The sequence below is a fragment of the Bicyclus anynana genome, chromosome 14 (assembly GCF_947172395.1).
Source record: "Bicyclus anynana chromosome 14, ilBicAnyn1.1, whole genome shotgun sequence".
NCBI lineage: Eukaryota > Metazoa > Arthropoda > Insecta > Lepidoptera > Nymphalidae > Bicyclus > Bicyclus anynana.
The window spans coordinates 5,098,616-5,116,359 of NC_069096.1; the positions used below are offsets into that span (position 1 = coordinate 5,098,616).

Consider the following 17,744-nt stretch of genomic DNA (forward strand, 5'->3'; position numbering starts at 1 on the left):
CAAATATGGCTTGTGATTGGGATTTGTGTATATTTTAGTGTTTAATTCTAATAACTTTAACTATAAAAGTTTGCAATGCAACCTACCTTGTGATTTTTTCTATAATTGAAATTTGTGATATGAAATATAACAAAAATATACTACATTTAGACATAACAGTTTAGATGTTTATTAAAATCGACAAGACGCTAAGTTTTCTATGGTTTGCAAAATTTAATAAATAATTGCATTTCCACAATGACAACAGAACAAAAATTCGATTGTATTTTTTGCCAAGAGTCATTTGAAGATAAAGAGACGTTACAAATACATTTCAGGTAAATAAAAGTAACCTAAAGTGAATACCTCCAGATAAATGCAATAACTTGTAAAATAAACTTTACTTTACACATATTTACGATATCTAATGATAAATATTATATGATTATATGATCTTCAATTAGGTTTAGTGTCATCTTATTTCAATGTTTGTAAACAAAGTAAATATTCTTGTAATTTTGTATGTAATTGGAGAAGTATGTAGACCCGAAACCTGTATTGGAGCGAAATGCTCCGCAAATCCTTCAAATCCACCAGTGTGCTTAGTGTCATGACACTTACGTTGGCCGTAACACGTTCGCTGCGGTACGAGGTCAATTTTTTTCTTCGACCTCTTACGTCTAGCGTCTTCAAGGGTTACGAGGTTGATGGACCTCTTACCACACTAAAAACCTCGTACCGCAACAGTAGTGGAAAGTACAGAAAAAACAGTGCCGCAGCGAATGTGTTAATGATGCGAGTGAGAAAGTTAATAATGTTATGTTTTTTATAGAAAACATGGTGATCCAAAGTTTAATCAAAGCACAAAGACTGGTAAAAGTCGTAGTCAAAATGAATCACCAACAGCAGAGAGGAGTGGAGAAGAAAGTGAAATGGTTGAGTGTGATGTGTGCGAGGAGGTGTTCCTCACCATATCAAAAGCTATAACTCACAAGCACAAGGCACATCCAGACCATGACTCCAAATATTTCTGCCCGTTTTGTGGAAAACTCTTTACTATGAAGGTAATGTTTTATATTCGAAAAATGTTCTCTCTTTTCCTTCCTGGCCCTGTAGCCATGTGGCCTACTTCTACAAACACCTACAAACACTAATGCTTTGAAAACTAAAAGAATGTATAGGAATGACAGATCTGATTGACGATAACAAATGCCATTTCCATACATTTTTTAATTTTCAATGTATTCACTATTGTAGAAAGAGATATGACATGGTTACAGGCATTGAGCCCTTTCCACATTTGGCCATAAATGTTAGCCATTTTGCATATTGAAAATGTTATTACCCATATCTTTATTAAAGCACGACCGATTTATCTATTTTTGCATATTCTCTAAGCAATCTAAAAGCTTGTATTTGAACAAAATAGCTGCCTACAGTACTTATTTATGATAGATGCAGACAAAAAAAGAATTTAGTAGGCATAGCATGGTCATCAATATATCTCCTGAACAGAAAAAGACATATTGTTGACCAATACTAGCAAAGTTAAGATATAGCTTACTCTCTTTTGTCCCAACAAATCTAATATAGCTCTCTCTTGTCCTACACATCAAATAAAGCTCTCACTTTTGTCCCAAAACATCAAATATAGCTTTCTTTTTTGTCCCAATTAATCAAATATAGCTCTGTCTTTTATCCCAACTCATCAAATATAGCTCTCTCTTTTATCCCAACACATCAAATACATGGATATTTGATGTGTTGGGATAAAAGAGAGACACATCTATGCACTCTATAGCATCAAGTGTAGCTCTTTACTTTGTCCTAATGCATTAAATATAGCTCTCTCTTTGTCTCAACACATTAAATATAGCTTTCTCTTTTGTCCCAACACATCAAATATACATCTATTTTGTCGCAACATATCAAATATAGCTTTCTCTTTTGTCCCACCACATCAAACAAACCTCTAATTTGTCCCAACATATCAAATAGAGCTCTCTCTTTTGTCCCAATACATCAAATGTAGCTTTCTCTTTTGTCCCAACACATCAAATATACCTCTATTTTGTCCCAACATATAAAATATAGCTCTCTTTTTGTACCAATACATTAAATGTAGCTTTCTCTTTTGTCCCAACACATCAAATATACCTCTATTTTGTCCCAACATATCAAATATAGCTCTCTCTTTTGTCACAACACATCAAATATAGCTCTCTCTTTTGTCCCATGCTTAAAATATAGCTCTTTTTACTGTGTTGGGACAAAATTTTTGATTGTACTGCTACTACCATTTCAATCAACACAAGATAATAAAATTTCATACTTTGATTTTCAGCATCTACTCAATAAACACATACAGTCAAATCACAATTTAGAAGTGTTAAGAACCTCAAAGGAATTCCATTGTGACATGTGTAGCGTCACATTCAATGTACCATCCGCAATGCTGTACCATAACAAATTCTTTCATAGGCAAGATACTGAAATACCGGCTATTGGAACTTCAAAAAAAATTAAACTATTCAACCAGGTAAGTGATAGTAGAGCTGCAAAAATGTATATTGAACATCCGCACTCTCCATTTCAAAAAAAAGTAACAATAAATAATAATTCTTTAAAGTTGTGATAATAGGTTGTCCTAGTTAAATAAAACTTATTGAAGATAACTTATTGACTGTTACATCAGATGACAAAATATAGCTTAATTGCACTCTGGAGACAAGATACTTTTATCTCATAAATCAAAAAACTTCTGCTAGAGATATTAAAATTATGTTATGCAGAGCGTGTCTCTGACTTCATCTGTGCAGTTACTTTAATCTTGAACTTTTGATGAGTACAAAATCCCTTACCAAAAATCTATTAACATCGTTTACGCTCAATATTTTTGTACTTATTTAAAGTCCTCCCTTGGTAATTCCAAAAATCTGTTAGTCATCTACCTTACGAAAGGAAATAATACTAAATTAAAAGTCAATTGGCTTAATGTTTTGAATAATTTAGTGATAAGTCCCAGTTAGCGTGTCGCCTCAATAGTTTTTAACACACAAATTGTTATCACAATAATATTATAAAGGCTTGTGTGTAAGTATGTTTGTTCCTCTTTTACGCTGCACCTACGGAAGAACCGATTTGGCTGAAATTTGTAATGGAAATAGATTTTACTCTGGATTAACACATAGGCTACTTTTCATTTCGGAAAAATCCATGGTTCTCGCGGGATTCGTGAAAAATTTAATTCCACGATTAGGAAGTCGCGGGCGTCCGATAGTAGTGTTATAAACAGACAAATTGCTTTGTATGAGTATCTTAATCATTCTAAATCAGTCCATATTCCAACCAAATCACATATTGTTTCAGGAAATGTTACAAGTTTACTATTGTTCATTTTGTGGCGAAGAATTTCACAACAAAGTCAACTTACATGTGAGTAATTATTATGAATTATTGTTACACTATAATATCAATAAGTGTGTAAGCCTGATCATAACCAACCGTCTCATCATAAGCCTATTAATGGCCTACTGCAAGGCTAGACCTATTTCCTTATAGTTTGTAGCTAAGACATAATTGACGTTTTTTTATAACAACTCCAGATTGAAGAAGGCTCCCACTGATGATGATGATGATGACATGCTGCATTAATTTTTTATTCTTTACAATTCGCTATTGGTCAAAATTTGTCTTTCTCTCGTCTCGAGATATGTCGTGATGCGTATCTTAGACCTAAAGGACCATCTAGGCAGATTAGAAAAAAATAGTCAAATAATAACCAAGTGGCGAAACATAACATTTCATTGAACAACAGTACAAAAAAAATGCTATTCAGTTCAAGATATAAATATTTTAATTATTCATTTGTATATTTTATTTGTACACCACAAAATAAAACAAAAAAGTATGTGGTCATTATTATTTAAGGACATTGCCAACTTTTGTATGGCGCTTATCCTAGTACCCAAAAGTTATGACAATTACCATTCTATCTTTTTAGGATTCAGTGAATAATCAAATAATTATATACATATAGTTAGATAGTCTACAAACTTTAGATATATTATATATTTCCTAAAACATGTAAAGTTATATTGACCTTTAAATCTAACACAATTTACTTAAGTAAGTAGTAGATCTGTTTTGTTTTCGTACACAAGTATGTAATCATTGTAATATAATATAGGATACTACTGTATTTTAAGCAATAACTAAGTTGCATAAGTAAAGAGTTTACTTATTTTTAGGTTTGTTTCAAAAGTTGTTTAACCGTAGATTACCTCAGAAACCTGCTGGTAAAAGTGCTTTATAGTGCCATCTATAGATCAGCGTCCGGATTATGTAGAAACGAAACATTTATCTAATATGGTGGAAAATCCAGTTTATTATAATATAATATCTAAAGGATACTACTTCACCTTCAAAAATAACTAAGTAGTAATAAGTAAAGAGCTTTCTTATTCTTAGGTTCGTTTCAATGTTGTTTAACCATAGTTTACCTCAGAAACTTGCTGGCAAAAGTGCTATAAAGCGCCATCTATAGATCAGCAGCTGAACTACGTAGAAACGGAACGTTTATCTAATATGGTGGAAAATCAAGTGTGAATAAACAAAAAAAAAACTCTTTTTATCTGAGCTAGTATTCTGGAGTTATGGTTGAAAATAAATTATACTTATTTTCGTAAATTAATTTTTTCTTCTTTTTAATCTAACTTTTATTTTTGTAATAAGGTATCAGGTAGCTAGGAAAACATTGACCATGTCCAATTGGTAATTGTATTGGTAATTTTTTCTTTAGAAACATGTAAGCGAGGATCACTGTGATGAAAATCAAAGCCCCAATGAAGTTTTGAGGTGTCCCCTATGTGAAGCAATATTCTATCACCTTGATGCATATGAAATACATCTAATGTTCCATTCTTCTGAAGATGTGTATAGTGAGAAAAATGAACTGTAAGTGGTATTTATGTTTTTATTATATATTGCAGTTATTATTGCTATGATAAGTAAAAAGTGCACTTTTATTTAATGATAAAATCCAACTGCACCACTTGTAATTACGGAATAAAACACGATGTCGTTGAACTATAGTATGCGCATTATCATCTGAGTCGTCCGGTCATAAAAGTCAAAAAAGATAGGAATGTGCAGCGCGCCTACCTGCGCACCCTAATTATCGATAAACGGCTACCTGCGCACGTGCTAATAATGATTTGGACGATTCTGATTGGTCGGTTTCTAATGTAATTGCATTGCGTATTTTTTTTGCTATAAATGTGTTTACTGCAATTAAATAAATACATTCATGTGTTACTCGTTGCGCACTATGGATACTAATATATAATAAATTTGGCAGAAGACGAAGATTCTGATGATGAAGACTCAGATGAAGATTAATTTTATTTAGTTAATAATTATATAATATGAAATATGTATTATATTAAATCAAATATTGTTAATTTTTTTAATTTTGTGAACAAGATACGATAATAAACTTTACTTATCGATAATATGTCTTTCATTGTTACACCCTTCACTAGACGGCTCCATAAGACCCATAAGTGCAAGCGAGATAGATATAGAGAAATGATTTATGGCCCTAAGACTCAGTTGTTAATGCTATTAGTATAGAGACTGTATTTATTCAGTATACCTACCTGCAATACATTACAGTTAACAGTAGGCAAGTGGTAACCAGTGTCTATAACAGAGCACCATTTTGCAGAAAATGCCAGGAACACAGTAAAATGAGCAACTGTTCTATATAAACCAATTACACTATAGTTATAGCTTGTCATACTAAAACAAGATATATATCGTAAATTACTTGTTTTGCAGTGTCGACCAAATTACAGAATTTTCGCTTGAAACAGTTGCACCTATTATGGAAAAAGTAGAGGAAGAAGCAGAACTTGATACACAACCAGAAGACGAAGGAATTGTAAGTAAAATTTACGTAAAGTGGGTTTAGAGCTTAAATATACCCTGTTGTGTGCATACTGAACGAGTAATAATAATATAATGGTTTACTTTTTCAGAATAATTTCCTTCAGTTAGTTATGGGAGACCAAACAGATAATGTTTCTATGGAAAAGGTTAAGCATAAAAAACATAAGAAACACAAAAAATCCAAGAAGGCTTCAATTACCCTTGACGAATTCTTGAATATGAATAAAGATGTTTTCGGAGATGGTCTTGGGGATGTACAAGGCATAGAAGAAGTACCCACGCAAGTTGTCTTAAAAAAAGTTAAAGCAAAAGCACCAGCCAGAAATGACGCCAAAATTGTGAATGCTGATTTAGCAAAGTTAAAAAAGCATGGTATCATTGTTAAAACAAAACCTAAACACAATGCTTCTGTTAAAAGTTTAAACATTTCGAAAGCTAAACAACTTATTAGTGGTGGTGGTGTAAATAACAAAAATATTATGTTACAAAAATCTCCCAATGATATCTTGTCTAAATTGTTAAACCAAGGTAATAGCCAGATAAAAATTGTCAAGAAATCTGCTGCACAAAGCACCAATAATGAACAAGATAGTACATCATCCGTTGTATCAGATGCTATTAGCAACCCAAGTGAACCAAATACACCCTTACCCTCAGACGGTGAGAAAGATTGCGAGACAGATTTAAAGTCAAACATTTTAGAAACACCACTAACTAATGAATTATGTAAAGAATCTAATGCACCGGATGAAACCGAAAATGAAGTTCATACGGAAATGTCCAGTCCGGTTTCAAATTGTAAAGATATAATATCACACAACCAGATGGCTTTGGAAAATGAAGAGACAAAAGCGTTAGAGAAAATATGTGAAAGTAAATTTGTGAATTCCGATTTAGCCTCAAATCCTTGCGAACAGCAAGATGAAACTAAATCTAATGAGATTGAAAAGTGTTCTGTCACAGAAGTACATGATAGTGATAAGGTAAATGATGAAAGCCATCATTATAATGATAGTAAAAAAGAAATAGAAACTAATAATGCCAACAAAACACCACTAAGTGCGTTAAAGCATTTAAGCCATCTTACAGTTAAACCATTAGCAAGTCAAAAAAATATATTTCAGTATAATAGAAAAGAAGAATTGACAGTAAAAGAGAATTTAGAAACTGATAATACTCATAACTCAACAAAACAAGATACTTTTAATAAAATTTTGAAGTCTTGTGGTCAAGTGACTGTCAAAAAAGCAAATCAGAATGTCTTGAATACATCTGGTATAGAATCTGATGAGGAAATTGATCAGGAGTATAACGATGACCTAGAAAATGATGATATAAACCATGAAACAATGAGTGATCTGAAGCACGAGACGACGAACATTAATAGAAATAATAAAAACGATATGGTTGAAATGAAAGAACCAAAATTGGAATTAGTACCACTATCGCAGAGCATATGTGATATATACTTATCAAACAAAAATAATGGTGACGAATTAGATAATTTAACTACAGACCAACAAACAACAAAAGAGAAAAAAGAAGAACAAAATTTACACAGTTCGAAAGAAACAAGCAATTTAGATATTTTAAAACGACTAACGAATGTTACAGCAAAACCATTGAATATCGCTAAAGTTTCGAATCAATACCCATCCTGTGTAAAAGTTAAACAAAATTTTGTCCCAGCTCAACAAAAAAACATTAGCAAAGGAATTGATAAAGAAATAGAAGTATTCAATATTGATGATTCTGATGAAGAGACTGATGGGGACACTCTTAACAATACCTCTGAAGTGAAGTCGAGTGGTGGTGTCTCAAACGATGTGTTAAAAAATCTCTCAAGAAATATAACTATTAAATCTAATGAAATGAAAACTGTTCCTAATAATATGAATAAAAATATAAATCTTCAAACTAGTACCATGCGGTCAGATTCTTACAGTGAAAGTTTCACACAAATCAAACAATCGAAGGAAATTCAAAAGAGCTTAAATTTACAAAATAAGTTAAAAACCTTGGGCAATATAACTGTTAAGTCTAGTAATTCTTCGCCCAATGTCTGTAACAAATCCTATGAAGATTATGAAGATGAACAGGGAGAGAGTGGCTCTGACAACGAAACATTAGGCAGAGTAAAAATCACAGAAGTAAATGAAGATGATATGAGTGATGGTGATCTGAATGAGCAGCATTCTAATGCTGTGGTCGAATCACCAAATGCATCGAACAGTGAATACGAAGATAACCAAGACGATTTTAATGATGATTTGCCAGATTTCGAAAACCATATTAAAATGACCACATTACAGAAAAATGAAGTACCAATTATAAAAAAAGCTGTGCCTCATTTAGATAATTTGAAAAATTTAAATAAAACTCTTACAATTAAACCTATAAATACAAAGAATGTAGAACAAGCGCCCAATGCTGCATCTAATAGGGAAGTATCAGAAGGCCCGAAATCAACTACACAGGAAATGGCGTTAAAGCCATATAAACCAAATGTACCGCAAACTGAGCATCCTTTAAATAAAAATATACACCAACCAAGTGGATCTTCAAACCAAACTTCATTCAATCAAAAAGTTAATACAGCGTCTAATCAAGTCAAAACTGTCAATACAGTCAAACGATTTCAATCTCAAACTGTTATTGAAGAAATCACAACGACTGTAACGAAAACTATCAGAACAGTAAATTCGTCTACAAATGAAGTTATGCAATCTACGGCTCAACAAAATAAACCGATTAATAGACCACAAAAAATATTAAACAAACCACCTGGGAAAGGAACAGCGATCCGACACTTATCACCGACTATCGGGACTAAGATAAGGAATGCCGTACCAGTAGCGAGATCGCCAAACACGACCATCGTCAGACCATCGAATCAGGTCGTACCTGTACGGCCCGTGTTCAATCGGCCGAGGTTTCCTGCCCCCAGCATATTAGCAGTGAGGAAGGTCGTTCCACCTAGATGTAGTCCGCAAAGGCCTGCAATAGGGAGATTAAAAATTTCGCCAAATGCTTTAGCGCAGTCAAACAAGAGACCATCAGATGAATCTCTCGGAAATTTCTCTGCCTTTAAGAAACCTAAAGATATGAGTCCCTCAAAAGAGTTGGCAGACTTCAGTGACGATGATTCGCCGATGCAGTACGCCTCGACATCGCAGACTCGCTCTGATTTCTCGAGCGTAACCAAGAAAGCTAAAGGATTCGTTACCGCTACGCAAACGAGATCAGAAGTCAATATGACTCAACAACAAATCTCTAAAGGTGTCGGGTCAACACAAGTGAGATCTGAAGTCAGCATGAGCTCACAACAGCAGCTGAGTAGACTGAACAATATGTCCGGTCTGAAAGTGGTGAAAACGAGTTCTAAACAAATGATGCAAGTTGAGGAAAGGTGTGAAATGAGTCCCGGGAAAAGAAATACTTTAGAAGCTCTCGAAAAGCTACAACGACAAGGACTTTTAGTAAAGAAACCGCGAATAGAAGAGCAAGGCCACGCTTTTAGTGAAAGTGATGAAGAGATGGACGAGCAATGACCAATCTATCTCTACAAGAATTGTCTTGATAAGACTATAATACTTTTTTCATTTAATGATTACTGTTTTTTAGATGTAAAACGATTTAACATTTCATATTTTATGACTGGTAGTGAATACAAAATTTTCTAGTTTGAAGTAATTAATTAGCAGGGTTGCCACCCGTCCCGTTTTTGCCGGGACAGCCCCGATTTCGAAGACGTGGTGCCGCTTCTCGACGACCGATCGGTTTTGTCCCAATTTTTGACAATGTGCGATAGGCTCAATCAAAAATCACAGGCACTCAACCCAGTCACGCGCCATCCACCGCGCAACGAACATACACATGTCTTGTTCAGACTTCATAAATAAATACAAAAATTATGTAGAATTATTAAAAGGGGCTCGTGACAACAAAAAAAAATACGTATGTAAAAATTAATTATATAAAATAAATACAAATAAAAACACAATAAAATTTCATTTGCCTTAGACTGTCTCACATCATATTTGATTGGACCAAATTCCGAACGTTCCGAACTCTGATGGTTGCCGAATCGTCCCGATTTTTTTTCCCTGAAGGTGGCAACCCTGCTAATTAGGTTCTATATTGAATGCCCTACTTGCTCTAAATTCCTCGTTGGAATACCGAAGCTTACTTAAGAGTTGAACATGTATATATTGTATTAAATAATGTCTCATATATAAAATAAAATATGGAAAATGTAGCATAGAATTTTTCGGAATTGTGCAAGATTGCGGGTGATTTTGTTGAAAACTGTATTTGATTATATCTTACCTTCCAATGCAGATAACTATTTAACCCTGTTGGAATTTCATAAGAGAGAGAGAGTCGGCCATTAAATAGTTATATAGTTTAGTATATTGGTTAAAATGTATTTTTCTTCAAAAGCGATACATTTAATTTCCCAAGTTTGCCTCGATAATCACTATTCAAAGCCTCCAGCATTTTATTGGCGTGGTTTTGCTAATTAGCTTCCATCGTTGATAATTTCAACAAAATGACATTTGGCCTAAAATGGAAAAAAAAAATTGAATTGAGCGCTTTAAATTAACTTGTCTAAAGTACATCAGCGCTGTCGTGAAACTATAACAGAGGGCCAAGTGGCAGTTTGATACTGTTACCGTCACGTAACGTAAACGCGAATTTCTAAGGAATTGAAACAGCGCCATCTAGTGGCACTACTTCACAACTGTTTCAATTCCATATGAATTTGCGTTTACGTCACCGTGATAGTAACAGTATGAAAATATTGAAACTCCCACTAGGCACACTGTAGTATGCACGCTACGAGATATTAGTGAAGAGAAAAAAATAGTAAAATATTACCGATAACGCATCGCATGGAAAATATCGATGTTTTCCATCGCAACGAAAGAGCGAGAAAGCGATGATGATGAACTTAAACATACTGTCGTATTATATAGTGTAATAGCCCGGGATCCGTGGAACAAAGGACATGTCCAAATTTTGTATGGAGGCTGGGACCTTTATTCCGAGTGTCAACTAAGCAGAACAAATTATTTTTATCTCATAAGAAATAACATGTAGGGCTTAAAACCCAAAATAAAAAAATCTTTCCCTAAAAAAAAAATTCTTAAAAATCCCGCATTTTTTTTTAAATTAATATAATAAAATGTATTGTTTTCATTAGCTGACAACATTAAGATTTTTTATCATGGCAACATGCTTGTAACTCACACCCTGATAGCTTGTCAGTGATCTTTGCGTAGTAGCGTTCGTTTATGGCGTTTTTACAGCAATTTAAGGATTTTTTTTGTTTAATGCTTCTCTGTCTACGATTTAATGTTTTTTTTAACTTGCGTCTTATTGACATTTGATAATATTACATGACATTGTCCGCTTACACCGGATATGAATTAAATTCCACGTATTTTATTGGCTGTTTTGTACACTTTTACTGTATTGTCTATGTTTAATTTGTAGACAAGGGAGCGAAACAAAAAACAATTTTATCTAATTAATGCGGTTTTCAAAAATTCTGAAAATTATTTTCTTAGCAATTTGTATCTTCTATCCGTAAAAATACTATCGATCTGCTTATAAACTATAAATAATAAAGGCCCATTTTGGGACATGTCCTTTACAAGTGATTACTATAACATTTTTATTTAGGTACGGAAATTCTTGATTTTGGTTACTAAGTGGGTTACCAGGTAATAAAAATTTGTGAGCGTCGAAACGTTATTTCAATACCTAGTAATCCACTTAGCTACCAGAAATAAGAATTTTCGTAAATTAAAAAGTTGAGCGTCTCATCAAGATTAACTTGTAAATTTGTTCCACGGATCACGGTTATAATAGGGATGATGACAGTGTTTTAAATTGTATATAAATTAAGAGTACGCTAATAATAAAGCAATTTTGTAAAAGGAACAGGGTATCTGCGATCATTACTTTCGGAGATACAGGGATCAGATTTGCGGCGCTGCCGCGGATCCCTGAAAAACGCCCCATACAAAATGGCACGAACTAATGACGTAATTACGATAAAAGATTTTTAATAGATTTTGAAATTTTATAATCTCATTTAATTTGCAAATATTCAGACAATCTTTGCTTTTTATATATAAATTAGTTAACAATGACCCTATTTACCGTATCATAAAAATCAATATATTCAAACCTAGTCATCATCCCCATTGATTTTACCAGTTTAATTAGGACACTTACACCATTTGTAATATTATTTAATGAATTTGGCGTCTCACGATTACACACGAAGGTGTGTAGACAGCACACAACCTATGTATGTGCTGTTAATCAACCAGTCAACTAGTTAACTAGTAAACCGGTAAGTAGACTTACCTACACAGTTAACTAGTAAAACCAGTAAGTAGACACCTATACAGTTAACCAGTAAATCTGTAAGTAGACTTACATATACAGTTAACTAGTTAACCAGTAAGTAGACTTACCTACACAGTTAACTAGTAAAACCAGTAAGTAGACTTACCTATACAGTTAACTAGTTAACCAGTAAATCAGTAAGTAGACTTACCTACAGTTAACTAGGTAAATACGTGACACATCTCTACCTTAAGACAAAACACTGTATCTAAAGAAAACAAGTATATTCTTTATTTTAGTTACTATAAAACGATCTGCAGATAGGTACAGTGTAATGTACAAAGTGCGGTGGATCGTCAGTCGGGCGTGTCATTTGTACTGATTCTTTATTTATGCTTAAAATGTAATGTACTGTGTTTGACTACTTATAAGGATAATTGTGAACTTCTTACTCAAGAATAGGTTCAAAGTAATTAAAAATTCAAAGTAATCCCTTTTTTATTGTAGGGCGCATACATTGAGTGGTTAACATAACCTGGTGTATTATTTATTTTGATGTTCATTATTATTTACTGTATACCTGCTTACTTACCTGTGTTTTTTGTCTCAATTGACTTTTTTTTTCTAATTGAGCTGTAGGACACTACAATGCATGTGCGGTGTGCCTGTCAATTACGATAATAGTTTATTTTTTTATTGAATGTTCTTATAATTGCTATATCACACACACATACACATGATTGTGTATACGTTACTTTACATTTTCATTTGTATGGATTAGGCTTTGAAACTAATCAGTTGTATTGATTTAATAAATCAGGGATATGATTTATTTATTAAATCAATATATAATCCAGTTCGATACTGTCTAAATACCTACTTCTATATTCTATATAGGTGATTTAATAATACAAAAAGATTTAATGCGAAAATCATTGTGTATGTATATATAATGTTTGTATTGTAGTACCTAAGGACATACATAATAATTATGCGATAGGTACAATTTGGAAGAAATTTTTGGTTGATAGAAGTAAGAAACATCATTAAGTAAAATTAATGTTTGTTCCTAAGTTATTTATCGTTTGACATTAATATTATTATTGTAAATAATACTTTATATTGCTATTAATAAAAATATTAGAGAAGTTGTAATTGTTTTTAATGTAATTAACCAACTATATTTACATCGTTATATAACATTACATTACATAAAATAGATAATCGAAATACTGTTTTACCAAAATATAAAGTTCTATAGTGATTAATCAGATAGAAAATAATACAATTTTGTCTCAAATAGTCTCAATCACCACACACCATCCTTACGATGTCTTTGCTTCAACTTTATTCTGCCTCCATTTTTGATCCTGTAATTATGAAAATATCTCAGATTTTCTAGTTAATTTATAATGGCTGTACATGTCTGTAAAATGTACATTTATGTAGGAACTCTTATAGGTGGCAGACAACTTAATATTTTAACACAAGTCTGTTTGATCTATAATCTAAAGTATTAATCATAGACTGCAATAAAATATAAGAGGTAGACGCTAATCTCTGGATATTCCGATTTTAAAAAATTCTTTTACCAATAGAAAGCCACGTCAGGTATTTGTGAGTGTCATAGACTATAAATAGTCCTTGGATATGTATTAACCTTAAAAGTTCTCCATTACCATTGCAGATTTCGTTTTGTAGTAGCGTCGCTGCGTGACCTTCTGGCTACTGAAGTTCCAGCTCAGGGTAATTTAGGATACATTTTCTAATTACTTAGCTCAGGTTTGGTTTGCTAGACATCTGCAATGGCTAGTTACTAATCTACCGGCAAACTTCCCGCCAAGTAATCGCTATGATGCATCGTAGAAGCATGATGGCTGGAATTAACTTGTACTTGGAAGAAGTACAAGTTAATCTTATAAATTTCGCTTTAATCTTAGACTGCATCGTCAGTCAGGTGTTATCATGTGAGGTCGCAATCAAGGTCCAAGTTGTCATTGGATAAAAAATACTTGGAAAAGCTGAAGGCGCAAATTGAAATACTTACCTTTACAAGTTACATTATATCCATGCTACAACTACACAAGGCAAATGTGAAGCAAACATTACTAATGATTTGCGTAAATAACTTCACTGTATAGCTAGCTAAGCGCCTACTCATAATCGTTGCATAGTTACTTACTGAAAAAATTATAAAGTCATTCCATTCAATGAAATAAATTATAAAAAGGGAGATGTACAAGGCCTGTAGTTCACGGGCTACAAACCTTGTACATCTCCGTTGCTGGAAACGTGGTCTTTGCCTACCCCTAAGGCAGGGTTTCTCAAACTTTCTGTTCCACGAACCCCTGATGTGATATAATAATGTGATGGTTGTTTTTTTTCGCAAATGGATTCAACGTTAGGAGTAATGTTGGACAATTTTAACCTTAATTCTGGCTCGGTGTCAGTTATCAAGCCATTACGTAAATCTTGTCACGAACCCCCTGCCGTCAAATGGCAAATCCCTAGGGAACGAAGCGTTATGTAGGTATGTATTTATGCATGGCAAACGGACGTGTACAAAAAATATTTGTTGCGGATTTCCACATTTTCATAAATATCCCAAAGCACATCATAACATAGACAGAAAGTTGTGCGACACATGTCCCCAAACAACATGGCGTCATCGACACGTACCAAGACGGCGAGGCGGTGCGCAATCGCTCGCAACTTGTAGATCAGTTTCCGTTCGCCCTGCATTTTCTTGCGCAACGTTCGGAGTATCGTGTAAGTGTTGCAGCAGTGCAAAATAAGAAACAAAACCGCCAGGTATGACACCTGTCAAACATTGCAAACATAAAAACAAAATACTAGTAAAAAAACAACATAAGGCAACTGAAAAAACGTTTTTATTGTTCAGCACAGCAAAAAATAAATACCAAAATTTACAGCAAAATTATACAAAACAATATTATGTGGTATACAAGGTGTTAAGTACAATGTACAACCTAACAGATCTCGGTGATTTAAACCCCATACCAGACGGAGAGCGTTGACATAGAAAACTGAAATACAGACGAAATAACGGGTATAGACTTGTAGACCTTTACGGGTAATGCAGGAGTAACCAACATTTTTAGTAAATTACTACGAGTATATACGATATCCAACGATATTTTATACTATAGACAAGGCACTAACGCGTCGAAACAGAGGCGAACAAAGGCGCCTGATTGACTTAATTTCATTTAGTTGCACAGTAAACACAAAATTGTACATGCGTGCGCTCATTGGAGTAGCTAAGTTCGGATCACTTTTTGTGAGTGACGTAACAAATCTAATAGTATCAAATCGTTGGAGACAACAACACTTTATGTCAATGTTTATTTATTCCTACTTAGAATTCTATAGATTTTATAGGAGGCAAACACTCTCAGTCTGATTTAGCTCACAAACCAGTTACATAATCGCTAAATAAAGCTTGTGGCCCACTGGCGAGCATATAACCAATTGTCTAAAACATTTAGAAAATAAAACCACTACAATCGACAAAGTATGCCCATCTCCCATCCTTCTAAACTTAACCTAAATGTATTCAGTAGAGAAAATCAAATTGCGGTAATAAATTAACTATGACTAGTTGAAGTGATATTAAAGTGATAGGTGATGCACTAAACATTCATTAATTAAAAATAGTTTTGGTTTAATATAACATATCTACTAATAGCATTATTGATAATAATCTTAGATCTCACAACTTTATTTAAAGGTACGTCGATTTTACAAAAATATAAATTGCGAATGAACTTTTATAAATAGGTACAAGATATTAACTTTGAATTAAGAAAACGGTACATAATGCTACACACAAGTACCGTTTTCTTAATTAAATTAATATGAAGCTGAACTAAGCCTTTGTGCGAAACCATATTCAAACTTTTTTTTAAATACCATAAACCTACCAAGTTTAAACGCCCTAAATGATTTCTCAAGGTCAACTATTCATGAGTGAATTACTAGGTATTCATAGTTGATAATGATACTATTATTTTGTATTTACTTTGTGCGAAGATTCCTGGCTAAATCAACTGTGAGGCCTTAGAGAAATTATCACTCAGACTGAATCCTCGACAATTTGCATTTAAAATTCACATAGATTAGGATGAAATTATTGCCATTTCTAACTACTTACTACTTTAATTTTCCAATAATCGTAAACAGTTCAAATGCAATTCAATTTAAGCATTTTAAATAAATAAATAGTGTAAATGATCCCAATGACCTACTTCTATAGCTACATCATGCCCAAGTCTAAACATTAAATGCAATTAATGATGAAAAAATATTTTAAAGCAGTTAAAACTAATTTGTCAATATTATGAACACATGATTCAATATTTCATAATTATATAAATTAATAAATAGTTTATTAAATAATTGGTTAAATAGATCCGAATAAAGAAAATTATTATTATATTAATAAATAATTATATTGTGATGTCTCAGCAAGACATTTGGATTTTACCTACTAATGTGGCTGTGGCAGTCACGACTATGATTTTATACTCCTATTTTTGGGATTCCTTATTTTATTTTAATTTGTGAAGTCGCTTATTATTATTGTGACTTGACAATAGTTTTTCATGTAGTTGCAATCCCAATATAATAGAAAATCGTTCATAAATAAAAAAAAACGATTATTTGTCGTTTTTATCACTTATCTGCTTTTTGTACGTATTTATTTATACGTATGGGTTTTAATTTTAACTATTTTGAGCAGATGTTTTAACATAATATACACTAAAACATAATAGACATTGTTACCAACTCTAAACAAACAGTTTCGTACAAGTAGGTATATTAAATCATCATATCCATATGAATATATCGTATTTCAAACAACATACATACCATAATCAAACAAAATTTTCACTAAAATAATTCTTCTAAAAAGTAATAATTTAAACATAATTTTTAATACACAAAGTCCCTATCATAAAAAATAAAAACTTAAAATGTATAAACAAAAACTTGCGAGTATACAATTAAAATAAAACATAAGAATCTATTAATTAAAAAAAAAAAAACTAATACGAGATTCTTATAGATTCTTGTGATTATGATATTCGTTACATCATTTGTATAATTAAGAGTTGGATTTATAATTAAGAGAATTAATATTTTTTTTATATTTAAAATAAGTCCTATAGATAAAATAAAATATCCAATCTATATATATCTATTAAAATATGACATTTAATTTGCACACTTCCCATTTTTACTTCTCCAGCAGGCCTATGATAGCTCCACGAGATAGATATTATTTATTAAGTATGTCTTTTCCATCATCACGAAAGGAGATGGTCCATTTCAGGTCCACTCTTGTACCCCGTATCATTAAAATTTAAAAAACACAAGAATTTTATTAAAATCTAAAAAAATGAATAAAACTAACTAATAAAAATAAA

At 32.5% G+C, this 17,744-nt stretch overlaps 2 protein-coding genes across 4 annotated transcripts in view; one reads left to right on the plus strand and one right to left on the minus strand.

The window, feature by feature from the left end:
• Positions 1 to 13,444, plus strand: LOC112054123 (protein PFF0380w). Its single transcript, XM_024093782.2, has 7 exons — positions 1 to 317; positions 812 to 1,043; positions 2,324 to 2,518; positions 3,349 to 3,414; positions 4,781 to 4,935; positions 5,821 to 5,923; positions 6,021 to 13,444. The coding sequence occupies exons 1-7, from the start codon at positions 238 to 240 to the stop codon at positions 9,480 to 9,482; spliced, it is 4,293 nt and encodes a 1,430-aa protein (XP_023949550.2). The 5' UTR covers positions 1 to 237; the 3' UTR covers positions 9,483 to 13,444.
• Positions 13,440 to 17,744, minus strand: part of LOC112054124 (transmembrane protein 120 homolog) — a 22,484-nt gene continuing 18,179 nt past the window's right edge. For 2 of the 3 annotated variants that reach the window (XM_024093784.2, XM_024093785.2), the window contains 2 exons: positions 14,974 to 15,114; positions 13,440 to 13,664 (listed from right to left, as the gene is read on the minus strand). In XM_024093784.2, the coding sequence (XP_023949552.2) occupies positions 13,620 to 13,664; positions 14,974 to 15,114 (186 nt within the window). In that variant the 3' untranslated portion in view covers positions 13,440 to 13,619. The remainder of the gene's footprint in view (positions 13,665 to 14,973; positions 15,115 to 17,744) is intronic. The other variant, XM_024093787.2, reaches the window with a different exon arrangement.

What these genes read in the sequence shown, in the direction of transcription:
- LOC112054123 (XM_024093782.2), top strand. Translation starts at nt 238, where the DNA reads ATGACAACAGAACAAAAATTCGATTGTATTTTTTGCCAAGAGTCATTT. An exon ending in AAATTAAACTATTCAACCAG is followed by an intron (nt 2,519 to 3,348) that starts GTAAGTGATAGT and finishes ATATTGTTTCAG; the next exon opens with GAAATGTTACAAGTTTACTA. An exon ending in ACAACAAAGTCAACTTACAT is followed by an intron (nt 3,415 to 4,780) that starts GTGAGTAATTAT and finishes TTTTTTCTTTAG; the next exon opens with AAACATGTAAGCGAGGATCA.